General features: G+C 40.9%; 1 protein-coding gene and 1 pseudogene across 1 annotated transcript; both read right to left on the bottom strand.

Annotated features, from left to right (window-relative positions):
- Positions 1–9,934: 9,934 nt before the first annotated feature.
- LOC112190748 (probable receptor-like protein kinase At2g23200) lies at positions 9,935–12,781 on the bottom strand. The gene is made up of 2 exons (XM_040515318.1): positions 12,295–12,781; positions 9,935–11,799 (listed from the first exon to the last, which is right to left on the bottom strand). The coding sequence occupies exons 1-2, from the start codon at positions 12,619–12,621 to the stop codon at positions 10,222–10,224; spliced, it is 1,905 nt and encodes a 634-aa protein (XP_040371252.1). The 5' UTR covers positions 12,622–12,781; the 3' UTR covers positions 9,935–10,221.
- Positions 12,782–13,492: 711 nt separating this feature from the next.
- Positions 13,493–19,848, bottom strand: LOC112183826 (annotated as a pseudogene).
- Positions 19,849–23,015: the final 3,167 nt, after the last annotated feature.

The raw sequence follows: 23,015 nt of genomic DNA on the forward strand, positions 1-23,015 counted from the left end.
CCGCAGGAGAATCTGGAAACTCAACTCGCGGCTCACCATGGGCAAGTGGAGCAGATTCAAGCACAGGGCCGTCGGCTTCGACGGTTGTCTCATTTATTCGCGAGACTTGGGGGAACCACCACCGTCAGTATCATTTTCCATCTCTGGGGCGACTGTCCCGCCGATAGGACCCTCAATGTTTGTAGCCACCTCCTCGGTACAAACAGAATCTTGGTCAGATTTAGAAAGTCAGAGAGCGGGGTTGGATCAAAAAGGAAAATGGAAAGCATTGGCCAACAGTGGCTTACCTCTCGAGCTGTCGGGTCAATATCTGGTACGTGGTCACCAAGAGGAAGAGGCCTCACCTCATTCACCTCTTGGACCTCTAGTGCCGCGAGAATCTCTGTCGTCATCAGTTCCTCATAAGCGGCAGAAGCCTCAGAGTGGCTTTCCACGCTTTCATGCTCCAAGGAGTCGTCATTGGAGATCGTTATTAGAATGGTAGGACCTTGCAGATGCTCTGTAGATGTGGGAGACGGAAGAGGCGCCACGAGATTAGTTGATACTTGAACTAGCGAGAGAGTTGGCTCTTCTGCAACGGCTGAGGATCCAGCCTCGCTTAGGCGAGAGGGATCAGTGGTCCTTTGACGGACCTGTCAAAAGATATATAATGAAGATCATGCCCAGATTCTAAAATTTAAATAGAATAAGACGGGGTCGGAGTTTACCAATCGCATTCCCAGAGGTTCGTCATCTTCAAAACTCTCTTCGACGGATTGAGACTTATCGCGTTTGCAAGCAAAGACAGCAGTGGCCTGTACGAGAAAAGAATCACAATTCAAAAAGGGGGAAAGCACTAAATATGCAAGTTTGGGATCGTTCTTAACCAAATTACCTCAGCAGGATCTTCATCATGAGAAGACTCCTTATCAGGAGTCTCCTCTACTATTACCCTTTGTTTCCCGGCCTGAACAGAGGTTATCTTGCTCCGGGTAGTTTGCTACAAAACACACTCAGGAATAAGAGCGGGAAAATCATTTCATGAGGAAAAGGAATGGTGAAGAAAGACAAAAACTTACTGTTGCCCTAAGCTCGTGGATTTGTATCCATGGACGCGATGAGCGAGAAGGTAGAATAGGTCGCGGGGGTTGTGCTGCAGGGTTGGAGAAGCGCTCAAGAATCTCGCGGTCCTCCGGACCAGGACTACTCATTCCACGAAAGATCAGGACGAAGAGTTCGTCATGTGGCAGGTCCCAACAGTTCACGGACACTTCTTTCCACCAATCAGCATAATCATCGTCGACATCGTTGAGGGGGTACAACGCTCTGACCCAAGGGGGAATCACTATCAAAGTAAACTGACTCTGAAAAGGGGAAGACCCAGGGGGGGCTAATCTCTGCCAAGAGGAGTAATAATTGGCAGAATCAACCAGAGGCAAGGGTACCAACTGGGCCAACCCAAATTGGCGAGCGAAGTGGTTAGGGGCATAGAGCTCATAACTTACGCAGTCGGCGGCAAGACGAATATCCAAGCAGGAGGTGGCGCGACGAAAGGCCAGGAGGGCTCTTTCGCTATGATCCCGTCCACTGGGTAGAAATCCATCGTCAAGGGGAGGAGGGAAACACCTAGAAAGGACTATTTTTGGGTCCAACATCTCTCCCAGCAAGTACAAGTAAATAAAACACTCGGAGTAGGGAGGAGCTCGATACCTTACATTGCGGCAAAGCCAGTTCCCCAAAAAGGAATCTACTGGAGGTTCCTTTGGAATATCATCGCGATGGAAGCAAGGGAAATAAATCTGCAGCCAAAAGGCAAGGATCCAGAAAGGGCCACTAATGTCAGTATCCAAGGGGCGCGTTATGGCCCTATAAAGGGAACGATATAACACACCCAATACAGGTTGCCCAAGGCCAACGCAAGTACCATTGTAGAGAGCAGTGGCCAGAGAATTCCAGAGCCCAATAGGTTTGTTGGAAGAAGTGCAAAAGATAAATTTGCAAAGCCAGAATTCCAGGAATGCGATACCTCCTGTATGGTCACGCTGGTGCAGTAATAGTCGCGCCAGATTGGGTAGGATCTGCTGTGATGCCCCCGACTAGCCATATCCATTCTCAAAGAAAATTGAATGTCATCAAACTGACCATGCATATAAGGGTCAAAGTCAATGGGCAACCCCGTGATGGTAAGAACATCCAGCAGAGTTATGCTCATCTGCCCAAACCGGAAATCGAATGTATTGCTGGAGGTGTTCCAGAAGCAAAGAGCGGCGGCTAGCAGTGCAGGGCTAGTATTATGGGGAAGACAGAAGCATAGATCGATGGTTTGGGTGATACCCACCGCATCCCATCGGGCCAAATCTCTCGCTCGGACCTCCTGATACCAAACCTTTTCCTCGGGAGCGACGGTAGGCCAGAAGCCCACTTTCCTCCTTGGTCCCCAACTGCTAAAATCACCAGGCACCTGCCGAAGAGCCGCTATGGGACGACGGATGGGAAGCCCATAATAGGCCATAACATCATCTGGCAAATGATCGCGAGACCCAGACTCGCTTGACTATCACCGCCACCAAAGCCCGTCAGTCGACTTCTCTCTTCTCCAGTCTGACGTCTACATCTAATACTCGTGTTAGTCCGCCAGGTGAATGCCGCTTTCTCAATGATTTCATCTGCCTGATCGATAACGAATGGTTTCTTGGATGCCATTTCTAGGTCGCAAGGAATACTTCTCCACTACACCTTGATTTATAGCTCAGATATTTTTGGAGATTAATTTATTAGCTGGGCCAGTGAGTGGCCCTGGTTGATAATTAATGAATCATTATTCCATCTTGAGGATCGCATCTAAGGCGACAGTGAAGATATTCCACCTTTTCTTACCACCGCAGGGCTAGCATAGTGGCCTGATGTTTTTTAATTAAAACATGATTAAAACCGATGCGGTTTTAGATGCTAAAGTTGCAGCAAAATATGGTGGTTTCACTTGGTTACACGTCATGATGTCGATAGCCATGATCCAATCATCCTCTTCGGCATAAGACTCGGGAAGGATTAAATGGCAGCAAACAGTTTGCTAATTTGCATCTTATTTCACCAAGTACTGTAGGCCTTGATCTAGCTAGCGAAGCGGCTCCCACACCGACATTTGAGAAAATCAACAGAGAGCCAGCGAACAAGGCATATACTTTTTGCTCTACAAATGGCGAAGCTACCACCAAGGAAGAGAAGGATCCTCATTCGTGATCAAAAGCAGTCTCATTTGGATGGGAGGCACACTAAAGTTATGATATCCTACAACCTGTCCAAGTTCACCAATTCATTGCATACCAGACACTAGATCCATGGGGGGCAATAAAGTTGGCAAAGGAAGCGTCAGTTCATGACAAAGGCAATTCAGTAGTGGCATTCAAGCTTTATGGCCTATTTAGAGGCCTATATGGAAACAGTCAAGCCAATACAAGTGGCTTTGGAGAAACAACATTATAAGAGTAGTGCTGATTTAAGACCTCTTCAGTCAAGACGAAGACCTTTGACTTCGAGGTCTGAGGGGCAATGTTTGGACCCAAAATGAGCATTTTGGCCTGACAAGGCACGTCTTGGAGAAATTGAGCCAATGTCAGTGGCTCAAGCTATATATTATCGACAAGTTCGAAAGATATATTTAGAGGCTAAATAAAGCCTACTATGGAAGCATGGAAGCATGAAAAGTCAACTTTAGCACATTTTCCTACTTCGGCTAGGAGAAACTGAGCTAAACAAGGAAGGAGGGGCGGCAGACTAACCAAACGAAATCCAAATGAACTAAAACTTTCCAAATTAAATCTATAAATCCCAAAGATAATTTCTTATGAAAAGTTCCAGAGCTATTTTTGAGTGGAAGGCCTTCAAACAATCAGTCCAATTTTCTGCAGAAGCAAAACAGGAAAACTGGACCTGTAAGAGGTCCAGCAGCGTTTCTGGCCCAACCACTATACCAAAAGCTCTGAAATTTTACCAGGATGATCTACACTCATAGTGGAACGTTTGGTATGAAGAAGTCACAGTCAAAATCTGAGTTCTTGATGGAGATATAATTGAAGGAATAAAGGAGCCGAAAATGCTTCCTTATCTCCAAAATTCATCATTCCTTATCTCCAATTATGCTTCCTTATCTCCTTATCTCCGAAATTCATCATTCTTTATCTCCAATTATGCTTCCTTATCTCCAAAATTCATCATTTCTTATCTCCAATTAATGCTCCACTATCATTTGTTTAATGCCAACTGCTTTGGCATGGTAGCCTATAAATATAGGTTACAAATTCATCACTAGACACACAATTCACTCATCAATACATCTCTAAGATGATCTAAGTCTCTCTAGAGCAAACCTCTCTACGAGCAGCTTCTCTCCTTCTCTTTCTCTTACCGGTGACCACACTCCTAGTCCTAGTCTTCTCAGAAGCCGACTTTCAGTGCCACCAAACCCTCTGTCAACATACTTCGGTCCTAGTCTTATCAGGAGCCGATTGTAGTACCACGACCACAACAGTTACGGAACCAACCAAGCAAGGGTAACGCCCTTACAAACCAGCCAAGCTAAAGTCACGCTTTAGCAAGTTCTCTCTACTTCCCAGTGGTTCTCGCTCTGCTCGATCTACAACATCGAGTATCGATTGTGATTTTCAAGAAGATTAGCAAAAGTCCTCACCACGAGGCATAAAGAATCCACGACGAGGTTGGTGCTCTCCTCGTCCACAATCGCTTGAAAGAAGTCAGGTGATAGGAGCATAATTATGCGATATTAATAACGTTAACCTCTATACTTTCTTTGTTAGTTAGTGTATTTTCTCGTTATTTACTTTGTTTACTTGTTTTATAGGTATTTTGAGCAAAGAAGGAGAAAAGAAGTAAAAGAGGGATTGAAAGGCAAAATCGGCAAATCTGCCTGTGCAGATCAGTCAACTTCAACAGATCACTGAGACCAGCTCACAATGATCCAGAGGATGATCTTTATATTGATGGAAAGCTTCGGATGTCTAGTTTCCATATGTTTTTACGGCTTGTCAATATCATTTTTCTAGAAGAAGTTATGGCCTATTTAGTACAAGAAGGTCAGGCTGCGCGTGAATCTGAGGTTGAACGGGAATTTATGTTTTGAAGCCCAAATCACACTGAAAAGCCCGAGGACGAGTTTGTGCATCATATTCTGACTTAATTGGCATGATGTGAATGGTTGGAATAAGTCATCAAGTTCAAGAGCCAATAGGAAAACTCCACCTAAGCACATGAGCCCTAATTCTTTTAGGTTTTGGATTTCCTACACAACATGAAAGATGAAGGCAACCTCTAAGCATATAAAAGGAGATCAATCTGCAGCCGCTCGCTTGCCCCCCTCTCTCCTGCAACTTCTTATTTTTCTCTTTAGCTTGTTTTTGTTTTTCTTTTTATGAGAAACTAACTCTTTAGTTAGGGGGCTGCTTGAAGCCCCAAATCATGATTGTAAACTTGTTATGACTTTCAATTAGTTTTGTTTATCTATTGGATGAGAACCTAATTTCTATCTTCACATTGATGATTCCTTTGCATGTTTTCTTTGGTGCGCAACTTAGATTGCATGTTTAGGATTCTATTGCTAAGAATGATCATTGCCTGTGCCTTGTTTCGAGGGTTCCGTTGAGAGTTCTAGAGTAGTAAATCGTCTATAAGGCGAGTGATTAGGTTCCTAGGTTAATTGAGACGCGTCGTACTCAAGATGCCTTGTGATATCTCGTTTTTCTATTGCGTAATGATTTCTTTGTGTTAAATCTAGAGTTGCGTCAACCTAGGTTGCATTTTAGGAAATAGGTTAGGTGTAGAGCGTCTCTCACCTAGCATACAGGTAAGGAAGAACAATAGGTTAATTCAGGCGTTGGGTTAACTTGAGCATATTCATCCATAGATAAATGAAATTAGGTTGAACATGATTAGTTTACTTGATTGATTGGTGGTAGATGCAATTCCTCTAACTTGTTTTATCTTTGATTTTCAAAACCCAGAATCAAGTCTTTTTATTTTCGGAGTCGTTCAGTGTTTCGTTTTTATTTAATTAGTTCGTCAACCAAAACACCTTCAAAAATTATCAAACTTTGTCAGTAGTTAGTTTATCATGTCTAGAGTCTGTCTGTAAATTTTCGTGACATTTAGAGTAGTTTACAGTCGTCTGCCAGTCAGATCTTTCTAACTGAACAGTTTAGGTTTATTTTGTTTTGAGTTTTTAGATTAGTGATTAGACCACAATCTCTTGCGGGAATGATCCCTACTTACCTATACTATTTTTGACATTCTTGTAGGGTTAAATTATAGACATTTTTGTGCATCTATTTAGGTGTATAGAAATAGCCTATCATCAGGTCAAGGGACACCCCCGTCGACCGCAACCGAACGGTGCTGGCACGCCCGCGCAAGAAAAGAGACTGTTGACCAGCTGCAACAAAACTGGAGCCAAACACCATGATCACATGCACCCACCGCATCGATCAAGACCAGAAGGGACCTCCGTCAGCCAGCCAAACTAAAAACCAGCAACCGCATGACCATGACAAGATCGCCGTGTCCTACAACTGTGGACGATGAGGACATAGAGTCGACACGCCATCGGATGGAGAGGAAAAAAAAAAAGAGATGGCGGTTGTTCCTTAGGAGAGAATGAGAGAATAACCCTAGAGTACTCTAAGCTTGATACTGAAAAACAAGCATCGAAGTTTTTATTCTTTATTATTATTATTATTATTATTATTATTATTATTTAACAAGGATCAATGATGAAGAAACAAAACCCAGTATCATTTGGTCTAGTGACATAAATCTCCTCTCTGTAAGTGGGAGGTCGTGAGTTCGACTCACAATAGTTGCTATATCTGAGTTGTTGATTTGAAAAAAAAAAAGAAAAAAACAAAGGTTGAAGAAACAAATGCAATGCTTTTTTTGTGCGTGTGTCTGTGAAAGTAGACATCAATTTTTTGAATGATAATAAGAGTTCCGGCCAAATTAGCCTTTATCCAGTTGAAGAAACAGATGCCGTGGCTTTGTATTTCTTATATTACATGATTTGATAGCATACAAAATTGGATATATACTATCTGTGAATAAAAGTTGGCTTTCACTGTAAACAAATAATTGATGTGATAGGGCAACTAATTTGGTTGAACTAGGGGTGAAAAGGATAAAGAAAAAATTTAAGTTTATTTTCTTTTTAGACTTTGCCTATTTACTATGTATTTTTCATAGTTTATAGGTTTGTTTTTAACAAGTGAACATTGGATATCTAATGAGTGGTGCTATATTGCATGCCATTGTTCTTACTTGCCTGTATTTTTGGCTGTGGAAGATATGTAACGTGCCATTCAGTCTTAAGTTGAATGAGAATATATTATCGGTTTGATTAAAAAAAAAATTTGGTTGAACTAGTATAGGGGGAGCAATTAGAGTTGGTGACAAAATAGGAGAAGAAGTAGCATTAATTGAATCTGGGGAAGCAATAATAACTAATATCCAAAATGAATGGAAAAGGGTAAAAGCATCAAATTATGTTGCATGAGATAGTAAGTTTGTAACTAAGTAGGGAATTTAAGTGATTTGTTACAGACTTACAATCTCATGCAACATAATTTGAAACTTAGTTTGTAACTTACTTAATTTGGTATGTAAGTTAGGGTTTATGTTTTAGGGATATGATTTGTCTTGATCTGTTCACATGGTGCCTCTATACTTTTGGTTTAGAAGAACTCCAACCCGATATGTGTAGGTAGCAAACCACAAAAAGGATGCAACCCAACATCATTATACTTAATTGCAAACCAAAAAACAACAAACAGGGGTCACAATCCATGTAGGAATCAGTACTGTGCTACACAATTATGAAAAAATTAGAATCAAATTAAACTTAATTTAATCTAATTCCTACACCACTCCCTTCTCCAAAAACTATTACATCCACCAATTCGGATTCCCACGGGTTTATTCACATATGTGTGGATCCAGCTCCATGGTATATATGGTTTGCTTTGTTTCCTGTTGAATTATTGACAGTGCGGTCGGAGAAAATTTATTTTGATGAAACACGTACGTAAATAGAAATCATTTAGACCATTGAATGTGTGATATTGACCTTCAAGAGCACACCCAAGACTGGCGCTTACATTGATCTCATGCACCAAAGTTTAAGTCCAACAGTAGTGTGCCCAAACCGACATGTGGTAGTCAAAGCCTCGGTGGGCCTTTTTTTTGTTTTTAATTTTTTTTTTAATTTTGTGTTATACAACCGCAAAAGCATTAAGCATATATAAAAAGTATTTGTATAGTGATTTATATTCAGGGCATTTCAATTTTTTTTGAAAGGGGGCATTTCATTTAAAGAAGAGAGACTGATATTAATATATCAAATAATACTGGACAATCAATACTTATATTAAATCAACACAAATAGATATTTTATGATATTTCGGTGTACAATTTAGAACATATATTTCGTTAATTCTACTTTCAACAAATGGTTGATTCTCTTACAAAATTCACAAACATAAATAATATTAATAAATATAATTGTGTTAACATTAAAATGAGTCACGAATCTGAAATCAATTCATTCTATTTTTTGTGGAATTAGAAATGATCCCAAGAAAGCAATAACACCCAATTTTGTGAAAATCGAAATAAAAATCCGAGCAATCAAATTCTTTCGATTTTAACGGTTTAAAGAGCTCCGACCCAAGTCCTAAACGCAAGAATATGTGCATGTTCTGAAGTCATGTACGTTTGAGAGCAATGTCTGCGCCTCAACCTCATGAATGGGAAAAGCTCTGGTCAAACATACCCTTTAGGGTCCCATATCATATAAAAGCTCTTCACCGTCCTTTGCCACCCATACAAAGGCCGTTCATATCAACCCTCATATATATGAATATAAATCAAGATGCCAAGCCAATCTCTCTCTGCTCCATTCTTTTTGCCAAGGGAGAGAGAATATTTCATTCAAAGGAATCGTAATATATAGTTTGGGGTACTCGGAGAAACACTTTTCACTTCCAAGGCTCCAAGCATCAAGCATGAGAAGACACATTTGCTTGTTTTCTCCAATAGTCTTGGTGATGATTCTGTTGCTCTCAAACTCCAATGATGTTATGGTCGAGTGTCGAGCTCTTCGATCAGGAGTCAAGAGCAGGAGTACTGATCATGGTGCTGCAGAGAGGGGTACGATGATCATCGGAAAAGCTTCGATTGCGAGGTCTGCGAAGAAGATGAGGGACAGGGTTTTCGTAAGGTATCAGATGTCTACTATGGCTTCTGGACCTAGCAGGAAGGGCTCTGGCCACTAGAGGTTAAGATCATATTGTTTCGGAAATATTGCTTCTTCATTGGTGTGTGTAATTAACTTCTAGCTAGCTATGTAGTACTTGTAAAGAAGATAGTTTTGCTAGTAATAGAAATACTATTCTTGTTGCTGGTAATGTCAAATGATCAGAATCCTCATTTTGGTTCGTCTCTAGTTGTTTTAATTTGCTCGACTTTATTTGGTCATGGCAGTGAATCCTAACACTTACTGATATAAGATCAATAGAATGTGAGGATGTGGAGTGTTCTCCTGTGCTGAAAAACAGAGACCTTACGAAATGGTTCATAAGGGTTTGAGTCTCTCCATCTATAGCCAATCAATTTTGAATGGATGTGTTCGTAGAGTACTTAATCAACTTGAACCCTTGAGTTTGTAATACCGAGCTAGGATCAATGAAGCAAAGAATAAGCATCAGATACCATTTCATTTGCTAGCAAAAGCCAGAGGCAAAGTATAGTTTTGGACGATCTCCAGCAAGTTGTAGCTAAAAGTATGCATTTTTGACATCTTGGTACAAGCAGTTAAAACCTAGTCACCTAGCCCAAGTGGCCCTTGTCTTTTTGTTTGGCCAACACAATTAAAAGTTAATCAAAAGAGCCCTAAATGTGGTGAATCAGAAATCTGAATAGCATTACCGTTAATATGTTTGCTATATATTCAATATATAGTTTATAAGGATAATTGGGTTTTAAAAGAGATAATCATACAGGCCAGAGCAAATGGCTGAAAGCACTTTAGCTTTCATAAAATATGTAAGTTCAACTTATGCTCCACTAATACCAAAGCAGTGCTAAATTGCTAATACAATCATAGGAATAAAACCAACCACGTACTCGCAAGGAAACTCGAAACAAAGGTCAACTATTACCTCACAAGTCACAAACTGAAAAAATTTATCTGGCCTCGCCGATTCTCAGTTGGGAAAAAATTTCGCTTTCTGTGGACTCCATCTCATCGTCCCTCATATCAGCTCCGTTAACTGTCGAACCAAGTGAAGCAAAATGCCGAATATTTGGTAGTAAAAAAGCTGATGAAGCGCTGGTAGTGCTGTCCTCATGGGCTTCTCCAAGCCTCGCAGTTTGATGAAGCTTCAATGTATAGTCCAAATCCCACAGCACCTCAGCCATAGTGGGCCTATCAGAAGAATCGTGTTGCAAACACTTCTCTGCAGTCTCAATAAAATGTCTCAGTGAGCTAGGATCAATACGACCCTTCAATGAAACGTCAATGACCTCTTCTAGCAACCCTTCTTTCTTGCACAGCACAACCCATTCAGCTAAGTTCACTTTCTCTCTTGGAAGCGTTATATCAATAGCAGGTCTTCCACATAACACCTCAAGAAGAACTACACCAAATGAGTACACATCAGACTTCTCTGTCAACTGCTGTGACATCATGTACTCGGGATCAAGGTAACCGATAGTGCCTTTCACAACCGTGCTGACATGAGTTTCATCAAGAGGGCCAGACCTCGAAAGCCCGAAGTCAGCGACTTTAGCAACAAGGTTCTCATCAAGCAATATGTTGGTGGACTTCACATCACGGTGGATGATGCCCCCTGCTGCACCTTTATGGAGATAATCAAGTCCAGTTGCTGAACCTATGCAAATTTCAAGTCTTTGCTTCCACGACAAGCGAGGCACATCCGATTCATACAAATGATCTCTCAAGGTCCCTTTTTCCATGAACTCATACACTAGTATCATCTCAGACCCTTCATCACAGTAACCAATTAAGGAGACAAGATGGCGGTGGCGGATTTTGGACAACACTATGATTTCTGTTTCGAATTCTGGAAGGCCTTGGCCTGACCTTTGCCCCTCTTGCTTACAACGCTTCACAGCCACTTTGGTGCCATTAGAGAGAGTTCCTTTATAAACATACCCAAAACCACCCACACCTATCTGCATTTTCGGATCAAAGTTGTTTGTTGCAGACCGGATTTGAGCAAAAGATATCTTCAACCCAAGGTTGTGGGAAATCCCTCCTCTGTTCCTCTTTCTCGCCTTTTTGTGTCTCAAACACAACATGAATCCAATGATGAAAAGAAACAGGCCTCCTCCGAGAACTGATCCAACCACAAGAGCCACACTTACCTTCTTGGACTCTTCCAAATTATAAATTAGAGCTGTTCCCTCCAATATCTCCAATATTTCCAGCCCATTCAGAAAGGCATTTTCTATTGTTGTATTGGTCAAGTTAGGGGCTATTCTGATGTTAATGAGTTTAGAATCAGTAGCATTCACCACAAAATCATAGTAGAAAGGAGTAGCCAACGCTTGAACAAAAGGGGAATCCAGTCCAAAGATCTGCTTACGGAAGTTGCCATTCGAATACAAATCAAACACTATAGTATGAGCGGAAACAGAAACAATGTCACAGAAGTGTGCACGGACAATGTACCTAGCATTCCTCCTCACACTAAATGACCATGTTATGTTGGAGGAATTGCCAGTCATCTCTTTAGCTGTCTGGTAAACCAAATCCGGGGCAATAAAATTAGTAGATGCAACAAAATCATCAGCTTGATCCTTATTATAGTACGTATAATTAAGCTGGGTATTTTGGTTAGGAACATCTTTGGCAGAGTTGGGATCAGACAGATAAATATAATCTTTTTCCCAGTTTCTCCATATTGTGACGTCATTATCTGGTGAGAGCACTGGGCCTCCAACATTCACTCGGTAAGTTGTGTGTAAAGGAAGATTACTGTTGTAATTCTCAGGGGTGAAATTTGAAGGTGCAAGGAAGACTTCAATGGCGTTTACAAAAGCAAAAGATGATGATTGAGGTGTAAAATATAGTTTAAATGAGTCGGTACTATTAATTCCAAGAAAGAATTCCTTTATTATAGCAGAGTCGCTAGTGAAATTGTTCAACAGAGTGAACTTGGAATCCGAAACATTAAAAATTCCAGTAGAAAGATTACTTGAGGCCGAAGAAAAGGGAAAGAAGTGCAGGCGTACCAGATAAGTACCGGTTTCAGTGATTTCGAAATTGTAGTAGGATTGTTGACTGAAAACTCTTGCTGTCTGGTAGAGACTTGATATCGTAAGGTTGGTGCCTTTGATAGTCTCACTTCCCTTTGAGAAAGAGAAGGAATCAGGCTTCAAATCCCCAATGAAATTCCGACCATTGAGGTCCAGATTAGCATCTGATCCACAATTGACGAAATACTTTTCTTGGACTTCATAAGCTAAAGAGAGAAAGTGAAGGGATGAGAACTGAAGGAGAAGAACAAGCTGAGAAAACAAAGGGATATGGAGGGTTCTACAATTATGAGGATTTTCCATGACCAATAATGGAGTTTGCTAGTTTCTTAGCAGAAGCACTGTCATTGGGAATGATGGACTTTATATGGAATCTGAACGGAGAAATTATGTGCAAGACTTGGAATAGGAAAAAGTGAAACATCAACAAAGTTATAATATTGGTAGATTTATCTAAATAGCCCTTAAATTTCATAGACTGATGTCACTGAACAGATAAATGGAGGATACTTATCTTCTAGTTAAAGCGAATCACATAATTCACGAAAGTATCTTCCACTACTGAAAAGTTTGATAAGTCATCAAGCTGTCCTTTTACTCTTTTTGCCCTGGATGAGAAAAGCAGAAACTTCAATGGACCCCAAAAGGAACTAGTCCAGATTACCAGAAAATGAGAGAGCCAGTCTGTGGAAGAACTTAATTTTGATAATATAATGCAACTGTGAAACCTCTACCACAACCTAGTGAACTCAACTAGCTCCAACAAATGATTAAATTACAAAGAAACTTCTGGATACAGCCTGAGTCGAAAAATCAAAGTAAGAAAACCCATAACATGATAACTTTTTTATGATACACACACACACAGATAATTTTGCACAACTGTAGAGTGAAATTATAAAAGATATCCGTCCACTCCTGATCTTCTACTGAATTTTTCGTTTTAAAGGTTAAAGTGTTTTTTAATTATCACGGTTATGAGTCTACTTTAATCTGAACCTTTTTGTATCCTGATCCTACTGTTACTGTCCTGTTCCTAATCTCTACATTTTGTGACTTGTCTGAGTCAGGTTTGGCCTGAGGACACATACTGGATGTTGGAACAAGGATGAAACGCTAACTAGCAGCTTGGAGTTTAGGCTATGAGAGTATTGAAGTAGAGTCTCAAGGAGAACAGTCAAATGTCTGCCATATGTTACTTTTACACAATTAATACTATTATATCACATATTAGAGATGGCAAAGTGGTGCTGATGAAATCAAAGACACGATTCTAATTGATAAGGTACATCTAACTTCTACAGGCTAAAGAAACTTAAACAAGAGTAGTGTTAGCTGACAAAGTTCATATTTATCTGGCATCACCAATTTTCAATTGAGAGAAAATTTCACTTTCTGTTGTGTCCAAGTCGGCTTCCCTAATATCATCTCCATTCCTCGTCGAACCAAGTGAAGGAAAACGCTGAACATTTGGTAAAGCGAATGCTGCTGATGAAGCATCAATGGTTGTGCTGTTCTCATGAACCTCTTTAAGCTTTGTTGTTTGCTGAAGCTGTAATGCATACTCCCACAGCACATCAGCCATTGTTGGCCTATCACAAGCATCTTCCTGCAAACACTTCTTAACCGTCTCACCAAACTTACGCAGTGAGTTAGGATCAATCTGACCCTTTAGTGGAGAATCAACAATCTCTTCAAGCAGCCCTCTTTTCTGGCAAAGCATTCCCCATTCAGCCAATTTCATTTGCTCTCTTGGAAGCGTTGGATCAATAGCTGGTCTTGCACACAACACTTCAAGTAGAACTACACCAAATGAGTAAACATCAAATTTTTCTGTCAACTGTTCAGACATCATGTACTCTGGATCAAGATAACCAAAAGTGCCTTTTAACATTGGTGCTGACATGCGTTTCATCGAGAGCTGCAGATCTCGAAAGGCCAAAATCTGCAACTTTGGCTACATGGTTTTCATCAAGCAATATGTTGGTGGACTTGACATCACGGTGAATGATTCCCCCAGCTGCACCTGTGTGGAGATAATGAAGACCCCACCAGTACAAATTTCAAGTCTTTGCTTCCATGACAAGCGAGGCACATCCGAATCATACAAATGATCTCTCAACGTCCCTTTTACACTAGTATCATCTCAGACCTTTCATTACAGTAATCAATTATGGAGACAAGATGGCGGTGGCGTATTTTCGACAACAATATGATTTCTGTATCGAATTCTAGAAGACCTTGGCCTGAACCTGATCCATGCTCATCTAGCTTATAAGCTCGCTTCACAGCCACTTTTGTACCTGATGTAGGACGCGAATGTGCCTGGTTTAGCCGAAAAACTAGAAAAATAAAGAAGCGGCGTGAAATTAAGAAGAGTGATTGGAAAATAGATAACTCACACGTAATCAGGTTACTAGCCGCTGGAATATTCAAGAAGATTTGGTTTTGGACTTTTCGGGTTTCTCGTGCGAAAAGTTAGGTTTTGATTTTGAATCAGATTTGACTAACTTTTGGCTAGAATGTCGGTTTGAGACGCATAATACCTTTCCAGAATGGGAATGACGAGATCTTCAAGACTCACTTTAGTGAGCCCTATCAGATTTTGGATGTATCGTCTTAATTATCCGATTTGTGATTTAATAATTTTTAGGCTAGTTTTGCATTCATTTTATTTTAGGTTTTCTAGTTTATTTGGATTTGTTTTGTTTTAACCCGTGGACTTTAGGGTTTCATTGTTAGTCGCCCTAGGGTTTCCTTTCCCATATATAAACAACCTTAAACGACTGCAGAACTATCTATTATCTTTTTTATCAATCAAATAGAGAATTTTCTCTTTTATCTCTGGTGGACTCCAGAACACTTTGTTTACGTTTATTGCCTGACGCAGTTGGAACAGTAACCTAGGTTTACAAGCAATAAACCTAAACAAAGTGTTCTGGAATTGCAGGGAGAATTGTGTATTATTATTGATAATAGGTGCCCTTTATATAAGGATTTACTGAGTACATGAAAGGTAATAGAATCCGAACATAACTAGGAAATCTAGAACCTTCTCCTTTTAAAACTCTAGGACTAAACCATAGTTTGAAGAGGCACACATGATGTCGACATCCTTCAACACTCCCCCTTGTGCCACTCAAACTTGGTGATGACGCTTTGATTGTTGCCTCACTAAAAACCTTGCCAGGTAACAAAAACCCTGTGGGACAAAAATAACCCTGGTCGAAGGACAAAAAGAGCACAACACGTCCTTCACTCTTCGAGATCGAACATGTAGGCATCATACCTCCCCCTAATGTCATTATCTCCCCCTGATTGCTACAATCATGGGAGTTCGGATAACTTTATCAATCTGATGCTCTTCACATGTTTTTCGAAGGTGGATTTAGGTAACGACTTAGTAAATAAGTCCGCTACATTATCCTCAGATCGGATTTGATTCACTTCAATATTTAGAGGTGCTTGTTGTTGCTGATTGTAAAAGAACTTAGGCGATATATGTTTAGTTTTGTCGCCCTTGATGAAACCTAATTTCATTTGCTCAATACAAGCTGCATTATCTTCATAAATGCATGTAGGTTCATCTGTGGTAGACTTCAAACCACAAGTTCCTCGAATTTGTCTAATTACAGACCTCAGCCATATGCATTCTCGCACGGCCTCATGTAGAGCAATAATCTTTGCATGATTTGAGGAAGTAGCAACAAGGGTCTACTTTGTAGACCTCCAAGATATCGCAATGCTTCCCATGGTAAAGACACAACCCATTTGGGAGCGACCTTTGTGAGGGTCAGAGAGATACCCTACATCAGCAAAATCCATTAAAACATCACCATCGTTTTGATGTAAGGGAGGAAGATGGGTGGCCGGCGGTTTTTGCAGATCACAGCGTCTTGGACGGTGCCACTTGGGCTAATGAGATCCGTTCTCATTCTTCTGTCATTCTTTTCTCTCTGCAGGGATAGAACAAGCCCATATCTATCGTACATTTTAAGTAACGAAAGATTGTCTTTATACCAGTCCAATGGCGTTGCGTTGGCGCAGGGCTACATCTAGCCAACAAGTTCATAAATGAGGTGTCCAGTCTTGTATTGTGATAAGTACAATAATGCGCCTATTGTACTCAGGTAAGCACTTTTGCTATTAACACGTTTTTGTCATCATCCCTGGGACGAAACGGATCATTCTTAGGGCCAAGACTACGGATGACCATGGGAGTGCATCTTTGACTTTATCAAAATGCAAAGCATTTATTGACACGGTTACAAGTTCTAAATCTAGACAAAACCGTGTTCTCCCAATATCCTTTATCTCAAACTCGGATTTCAGGTATTCAACGGTTTCCCTTAGCTCTCAAGGGTTCCAATTATGTTTATCAACATAAACCGTGACAATTGCATATCCAGAACTTGTCATGAAAACGCAAGGGCATAGTTCATCATATCCCTTCCTAATCAAGTAGTCACTTTAGTGAGCATTTCACCCTCATTGCAAACGCGCTCCGTGGTCAAGAGACACTTGATTTGGGTAAATGAAGTCCAAAAGAACCTTCATTATATTCCTTATCTAGATCCCCATAGAGATACGTAGTGACCACATTCGTAAGTTGCATGTTCAGTTATTCGGAAACTACCAAACTGATAAGGTAGTGGAATGCAATGACATCCATTACGAGAGAATATGTCTTCTCGTAGTCGATTCTAGGGCGTTTTGTGAGAAACCTTGAGCCATAAGGCGAGATTATCATCTCTTTTTCTCATCACGCTATCTAACGAAGACCTATTGATGTCAACAGGTTTTATGTTAGGAGGTGTTGGCATCTCAGGCCCGAAATTCTCTCTCTTCGTTAGTGAATCCAATTCAACCTGGATCGCATCTTTGAATTTAGGCCAATTTTCTTTACGTTGGCATTCTTCAGCGGAGTTAGGTTCGATGTCATTGGTGTCAATAATTTCACGTCTTCATGTACACTAGTGTAATACGTAAAGATCTCTATATCCTCAGGAATTGGTTCTAACATTTAGGCGTCCCCCAACGATGTCTCCTGGACATAACCACAATCTAGATTATTCTCATGAGATGGATTTTGAGTATCAATGATTAATGGATCAAGTTGTGCCAAACTCGCTCTCTTTCAAGGGCGAGAATCCATTGAACCTATGGGTCTCCTACGCTCTCTAGCGGAGCCCATTGCCTATAACGCCATTATGTCACCTTTGTGGCGTCACCATACCACCATCCATGGTAGTGGTGCCATACCCATCTCCTCTGGGTGGCACCATGTCCTCTTGTGGGGACATCAATCCTTGCAGACATGTTTGCAGCAGGTATATGTGATCTAGTCACTTTTAGGGGATGAAGATGAGACATAGTGGGGACAGACCACGACAATTCATGTTGTTGCTGTTGAACATTGACGTTCTAATCTTCCCCTAACGACTGGAAGACTGTCTCATCAAAGTGCCAATCCGCAAATCCAGAGATCGCCCGTCAAGGGTTCTACATAGCGGACTTATGGTTGGAGACTTATGTCCAACACAAATATATATATGCATTTGTTGCACTAACTCATGTTGATGCGTTGTGGCGGTGCAATTGGCACATAAACCGCACACTCAAATATGCATAAGTAAGAGATTAGACTCGAACCCAGTCCCTAGCTATAATGTAAATAAAATTTGAGTAGCTGCTATGAGTCGTAGACGAATTAGCATAGCTGCATGTGATATTGCATAACCCAAGTGGAAATATTGGTGCGCATTACCAAAGTTTTGGCTACCATCGTAATCGTTTAATGGTGGCTTTTGCGCGAGACCAATTGGGTGTGTACATGGGAATATGATACTTGATATCAATACCCAATGATATGAAATAGTTATCGAAAATTTTTGATGTAAACTCTCTAGCATTTTCAAGTCGAATTGACTAAACGGGATGATCCGGGTAGTGAGCCTGTAGCCATATGATTCGGGCTAGGAGTTCATCTTAAGCAGCATTACTAGTGGATGATAGTGCGACATGTGACCAGCGTGTCCGCATATCAACCAACAACATAAAACATCTAAGCAGTCTCCAAGTTGGTTGAGTCGATCCACAGAATCCCCTTGGATTCTTCGTAAGAATGAAATTATTTCCTTAGTGTCCTTTGCATGGGATGGTCTCGATCCTAACTTTGCTAAAGATCAGGATTTGCAAAATGAAAGATGGGCTTTAGAAGCAACCAAAGAAGAATTTGGTTGAGCCACGAAGTCACAATTGACTTTAGAAGTAGAAAAAGGAGTCAAAGAGGAGTCCATGGCGTCAAAGCCATGTTGTTGCCGTAGGGGTAGACGGCACCTGCCCTAAGTGGCCGGTCATACATAGTCTTGGCGCTGTGAGGCGTATGTGCTTCTCCTAGAACCGATTTTTGGTTCTTACTTCTCTTCGTTTTGAAGAATGGATGTCCGTGTGAAGTCTTTAATATACAGATCATCATATCATGACCTGGGTGTCCCAAATGGTCATGTCAAAGCCTATATGTGTCAGAATCTCATAAATCATCTCTCATGACATGGTTTGATTCAATGATTTGAATAGTGGTTGCATACAACCCACTAGAGCGACACATAAATTTCTCTCATACTCGTTTATGTCTGTACTCATTAGAGGTGATGCAAAGGAACTCTTGTCCATTCTCACAATGTGTTTCCATATGAAAACCATTGGCTCTTATATCTTTAAAATAATAAAGTTTGAATTAAGGTATGTCAAAGACATTAAAGAATCGACACTTTATTAATAGCCAATGATTACATCAAAGTTTCTATAACCAAAGTCTAATCCAAAATCAAACTTAGACAAATCGTAGTCACTCAATCCGTTTTGTAACTCCAATCAAATATGACCAGGGAAGTAGAGAGAGATGTCGGTGGAGTGAGGCTCTCTTAAGTACCACTAATCTCAATTACTTTCCTAGACATCATACTTCATTGGATGCGCCACTTGAGAAAGAGTTAATACAAAATTGTCATTTATTGATTAAGGCATAATTGCCATTACATAATTCTTTGAAAAATAAAAGACTATTCGAAACAAAAATCTGCGGCATTTTGTCTTCATCGCCAGATTTAAAGTCTTTTTAAACTCGATGTCTTGATCACCCTGATGCGACTACCTTCTTAGGTACATTGCAAATTCAGGTCCATTGATCAGACGTTCTATATCAGAAATAGACACCATGAAGAGGATTCTCCCTTGATTGAGGCGCATTGGTGTAATGTGCATGGTCCCTAGGACCGGAGGTGTTGGAAAATGACCATGGCCAACGTTGGCTCTATGGTTTCCAACCCTTCGTCCCTCAAAGTCACCGCTCCTACGGTGGCGTGATTGTCGCCTTTGGCGACTACCTTCATGAGCATTTCGATCATATGGATCATGATGTCTATGGCGACTTTTTCTAGCCATGGGACGATGCTCTGAATAGCTATCTCTAAGCCTATCAATTTCTCTTCTCACAAGCTTGTTGCCTTGCCTTTCAGCAATTTCCATAGCTTTAATAAGCTGTTGAAAGCTTGTGATCCGTCTTGCATTTATATGAGTCCAAAATAAATCACAGGACCTCATAGCATAGACAGGGAAGGTATTGAGGGTTTTCTCAATCAAATGTTCTTCTGTGATCATCTTGCCACAGAAGCGCATCATTCCTGTGATGCAGAGGGCTTCCGAATAAAATTGTATGACTGTATCAAAGTCAGAGAAGCGAAGATCATTCCATTCTGCTTCTAAATTTGGAGGGATGGAGTCACGAAATTTGCCATAACATTCACAAAGCGCTTGCCATAGCTTTATAGCACTATCCTCTTTCATGAACTCAAACTTGAGGTCCCTATCCATGTGACGCATCATTAGGGTAAGTACCCTAGAATTGTCGATCTCAGTTTGAGGGTCTGGAGCAGTTCCTTTATGAAAAAGCTCTTGGATTGTATGCAATAAGTCACGGGCAATAAGGTGGAGCTCAACATCCTGAGCCCACATTAGGTATCTTTTGCCTGCATAATCCAATGGAACAAAATCGAGTATGTTCGAGTTTGACATCCTAAAAAAGGGTGAAACAAGAACGAATTAGTTTCGGAGCTAAACTTCCACGAAAACTAATAATAATATGATTTCCGAGCTATGCTACCAAGAAATCGGTTTCCAAGAATATTTGGATTAGACCGAAACGTTGATGTTTTAATATAGTCACAATTTGATGCATGCGGACGCTCTTAGTCCAAATATTATGAACACTCTTAGTTCATTGATTACAAACGATCTTAGTTCGTTTATTATGAACACTCTTAGTTCATTGATTACGAACGCTCTTAGTTCGTTTAGCTTGAATTTTCATAATTCCGCTTATTAAATAATCGAACCCATGTTCGTATTATACAAATCCTGCAGCAAATAAAGGAATTTAAAAGACAAGAAAGCAGGAACTTTAATTTTTAAAAACTTACTTGATGGTTTAGGGCTTGAGTCATGCGCGTGTTGATGCAGGCGTGATGGGGTAGAGCTTGCAGCGGTGTCGGATATGTGGAGCAGCAGGGACTGCAGTGGCAGCGTGTATGCAAGGAAGCAGTGCTGCGGGGCTGCTGGTGCGTTGTGGGAGTGCTGCTGCGGGGTGTTGCGCAAGGGCGCGGGAAGTGTACGGTAGGAGCGCATGGGCTAGTAGCAGACATGCGGCAGAAGGTGCGGGGTGCGGGCAGGCGGGCTGGCAGATGCTAGCAGTGTGCGTTGGCTGTAGGGGCAGTGTGGGCTGGGGGTAGGGCTGCGGGGGCAGCAGCGCTCAGGGCAGCAGGGGCTTTGCAGTAGGCAGTAGCGCGCAGCGGGGATGGGGGGGTAGGCTGCAGAGCTGCGGGTCTCTGGAGGTAGGCGGGCACACGGGTGCACAGTGCAAGAGGCAGATGCGAGGCTTGGGCTGCAAGGGCAAGGCTGCAGCGGCGCGGTGGGGAGGCTAGAGCTTGCGGTAGGTAGCTGCAGTGCTTGCGGCAATAGGCTTCAGGGCTAGGGCAGGAGGCTGTAGGGCTTGCTGCTAAGGTTGGAAAGCTGCGGCCGTTTTTGGTGATAAGGGTTTTTAGGGTTTTCTTTTTCTTTTTCTTTTAGGCTAGGGTTAGGGCTCGTGCTGATAACGTGTTGTAAGAGAATGAAATTGCAGCGAGAATTGTGTATTATTATTGATAATAAGAGCCCTTTATATAGGGATTTACAGAGTACGTGAATGGTGATAGAATCTGAACATAACTAGGAAATCTAGAACCTTCTCCTATTACAACTCTAGGACTAAACCCTAGTTTGAAGAGGCACACATGATGTTGACATCCTTCAACACAACTAATGAGAAGTCTTCTCAGATTGCCAAACAAAATGAGTATTCTCCTCTTTTTAGACTTGCTGTCTTTTGGCATTTGGATGAGAATAGCAGTAACATCAATGGTCCCAGAAAGAACACTATGAGACTAGTCTAGTTTTTTTTTTTAATTGAACAAAGAAAAAGAGCACTATGAGATTAGTCAAGTTGACTTCAATTTGCAGCACCTAAACTATCGAATAATGAAGAAGAACTAAACCATGGTCGTGAATGAAGATCTCAGCCTGTACTAATGACAAACCAACACAGAACAGTAGCCTGTAACTTAAACCAGTTTATATTGTCAAAACTTGATTAGAATATACCTGACTACTGGAATAAGAATTTGAATGGCTATCACCTTAGAACTAAGCAATGACAACTATCTACTGAAGTTTCAAGACGTAACCCCTTTGTTCCATAGCTTAAGAAGTAGGAACTAAACCAGTTTCACCCAAAATGACTTCCCAAAACGAAAATTGCTTATTCTTTCATTTATGGTATCCTAGTTTGTATGATGAACAATTTCTTACTGAAAGTCATGTAGCAGATTAATTAAAACACTGAGATTGGCCTTTTTCTAACTGGTTAGGAACTTAGGATACGTACATACTTCTCTTCTCACATTTTCGGCTTCTCTGAGCTTTCACCAAGTCTTCTCTATGACATTGGACAGGCCGTAACAGGGTGTCTAAGGATGGAAAAAGATGGGATAATCAAGAGATTCAAGATGGACTGTCAAAGGTGCAACAGACAAGATCGGATTCTTGGAGACGAAGATCAGTTATGGCCTTATGGGCAGAGATTTTATAGTAATCAAGGAGACAATACCTAAAAAGTATATAACGTATCACCGTACAAGAACTTATTCAAAGCGATTGGCTTGCTTATTGATTTTCTTACGACTCAGAAATAGAAAGTGTTGATAAATATGCTGCTATTCAGTACACTTATATCAAGTGAATGAACCAGAAAACTTGACTGTACTACTTATTAGATTCATATCAATATTCTTTCGCCAATAACCTCTCTCAGGATTACACCCAGTCAATTTCATTATGGAGTCTATCTTGGGTCCAAAAACTGCAGATATAAGTTTCCAATGGTGGACAGAGAAGGGGATAACAATGGTGGTGCTACCGAGCTACAGCTACATGCTATGACGGTTGGCGTTGTAGGACTGATTATTATCCTTGTTATTGTAACTAAAGTGATGTATGTAAAGGATCGCAATACAACCAGTTGTGTTAGTATATCATGTATTGGCATTCCTCACTTTAACAAAACATCTCTCCTATTAAGCCCATGGGTTAGGAGTCCAAGTATG

The sequence above is a fragment of the Rosa chinensis genome, chromosome 2, assembly GCF_002994745.2.
Source record: "Rosa chinensis cultivar Old Blush chromosome 2, RchiOBHm-V2, whole genome shotgun sequence".
Lineage (NCBI taxonomy): Eukaryota > Viridiplantae > Streptophyta > Magnoliopsida > Rosales > Rosaceae > Rosa > Rosa chinensis.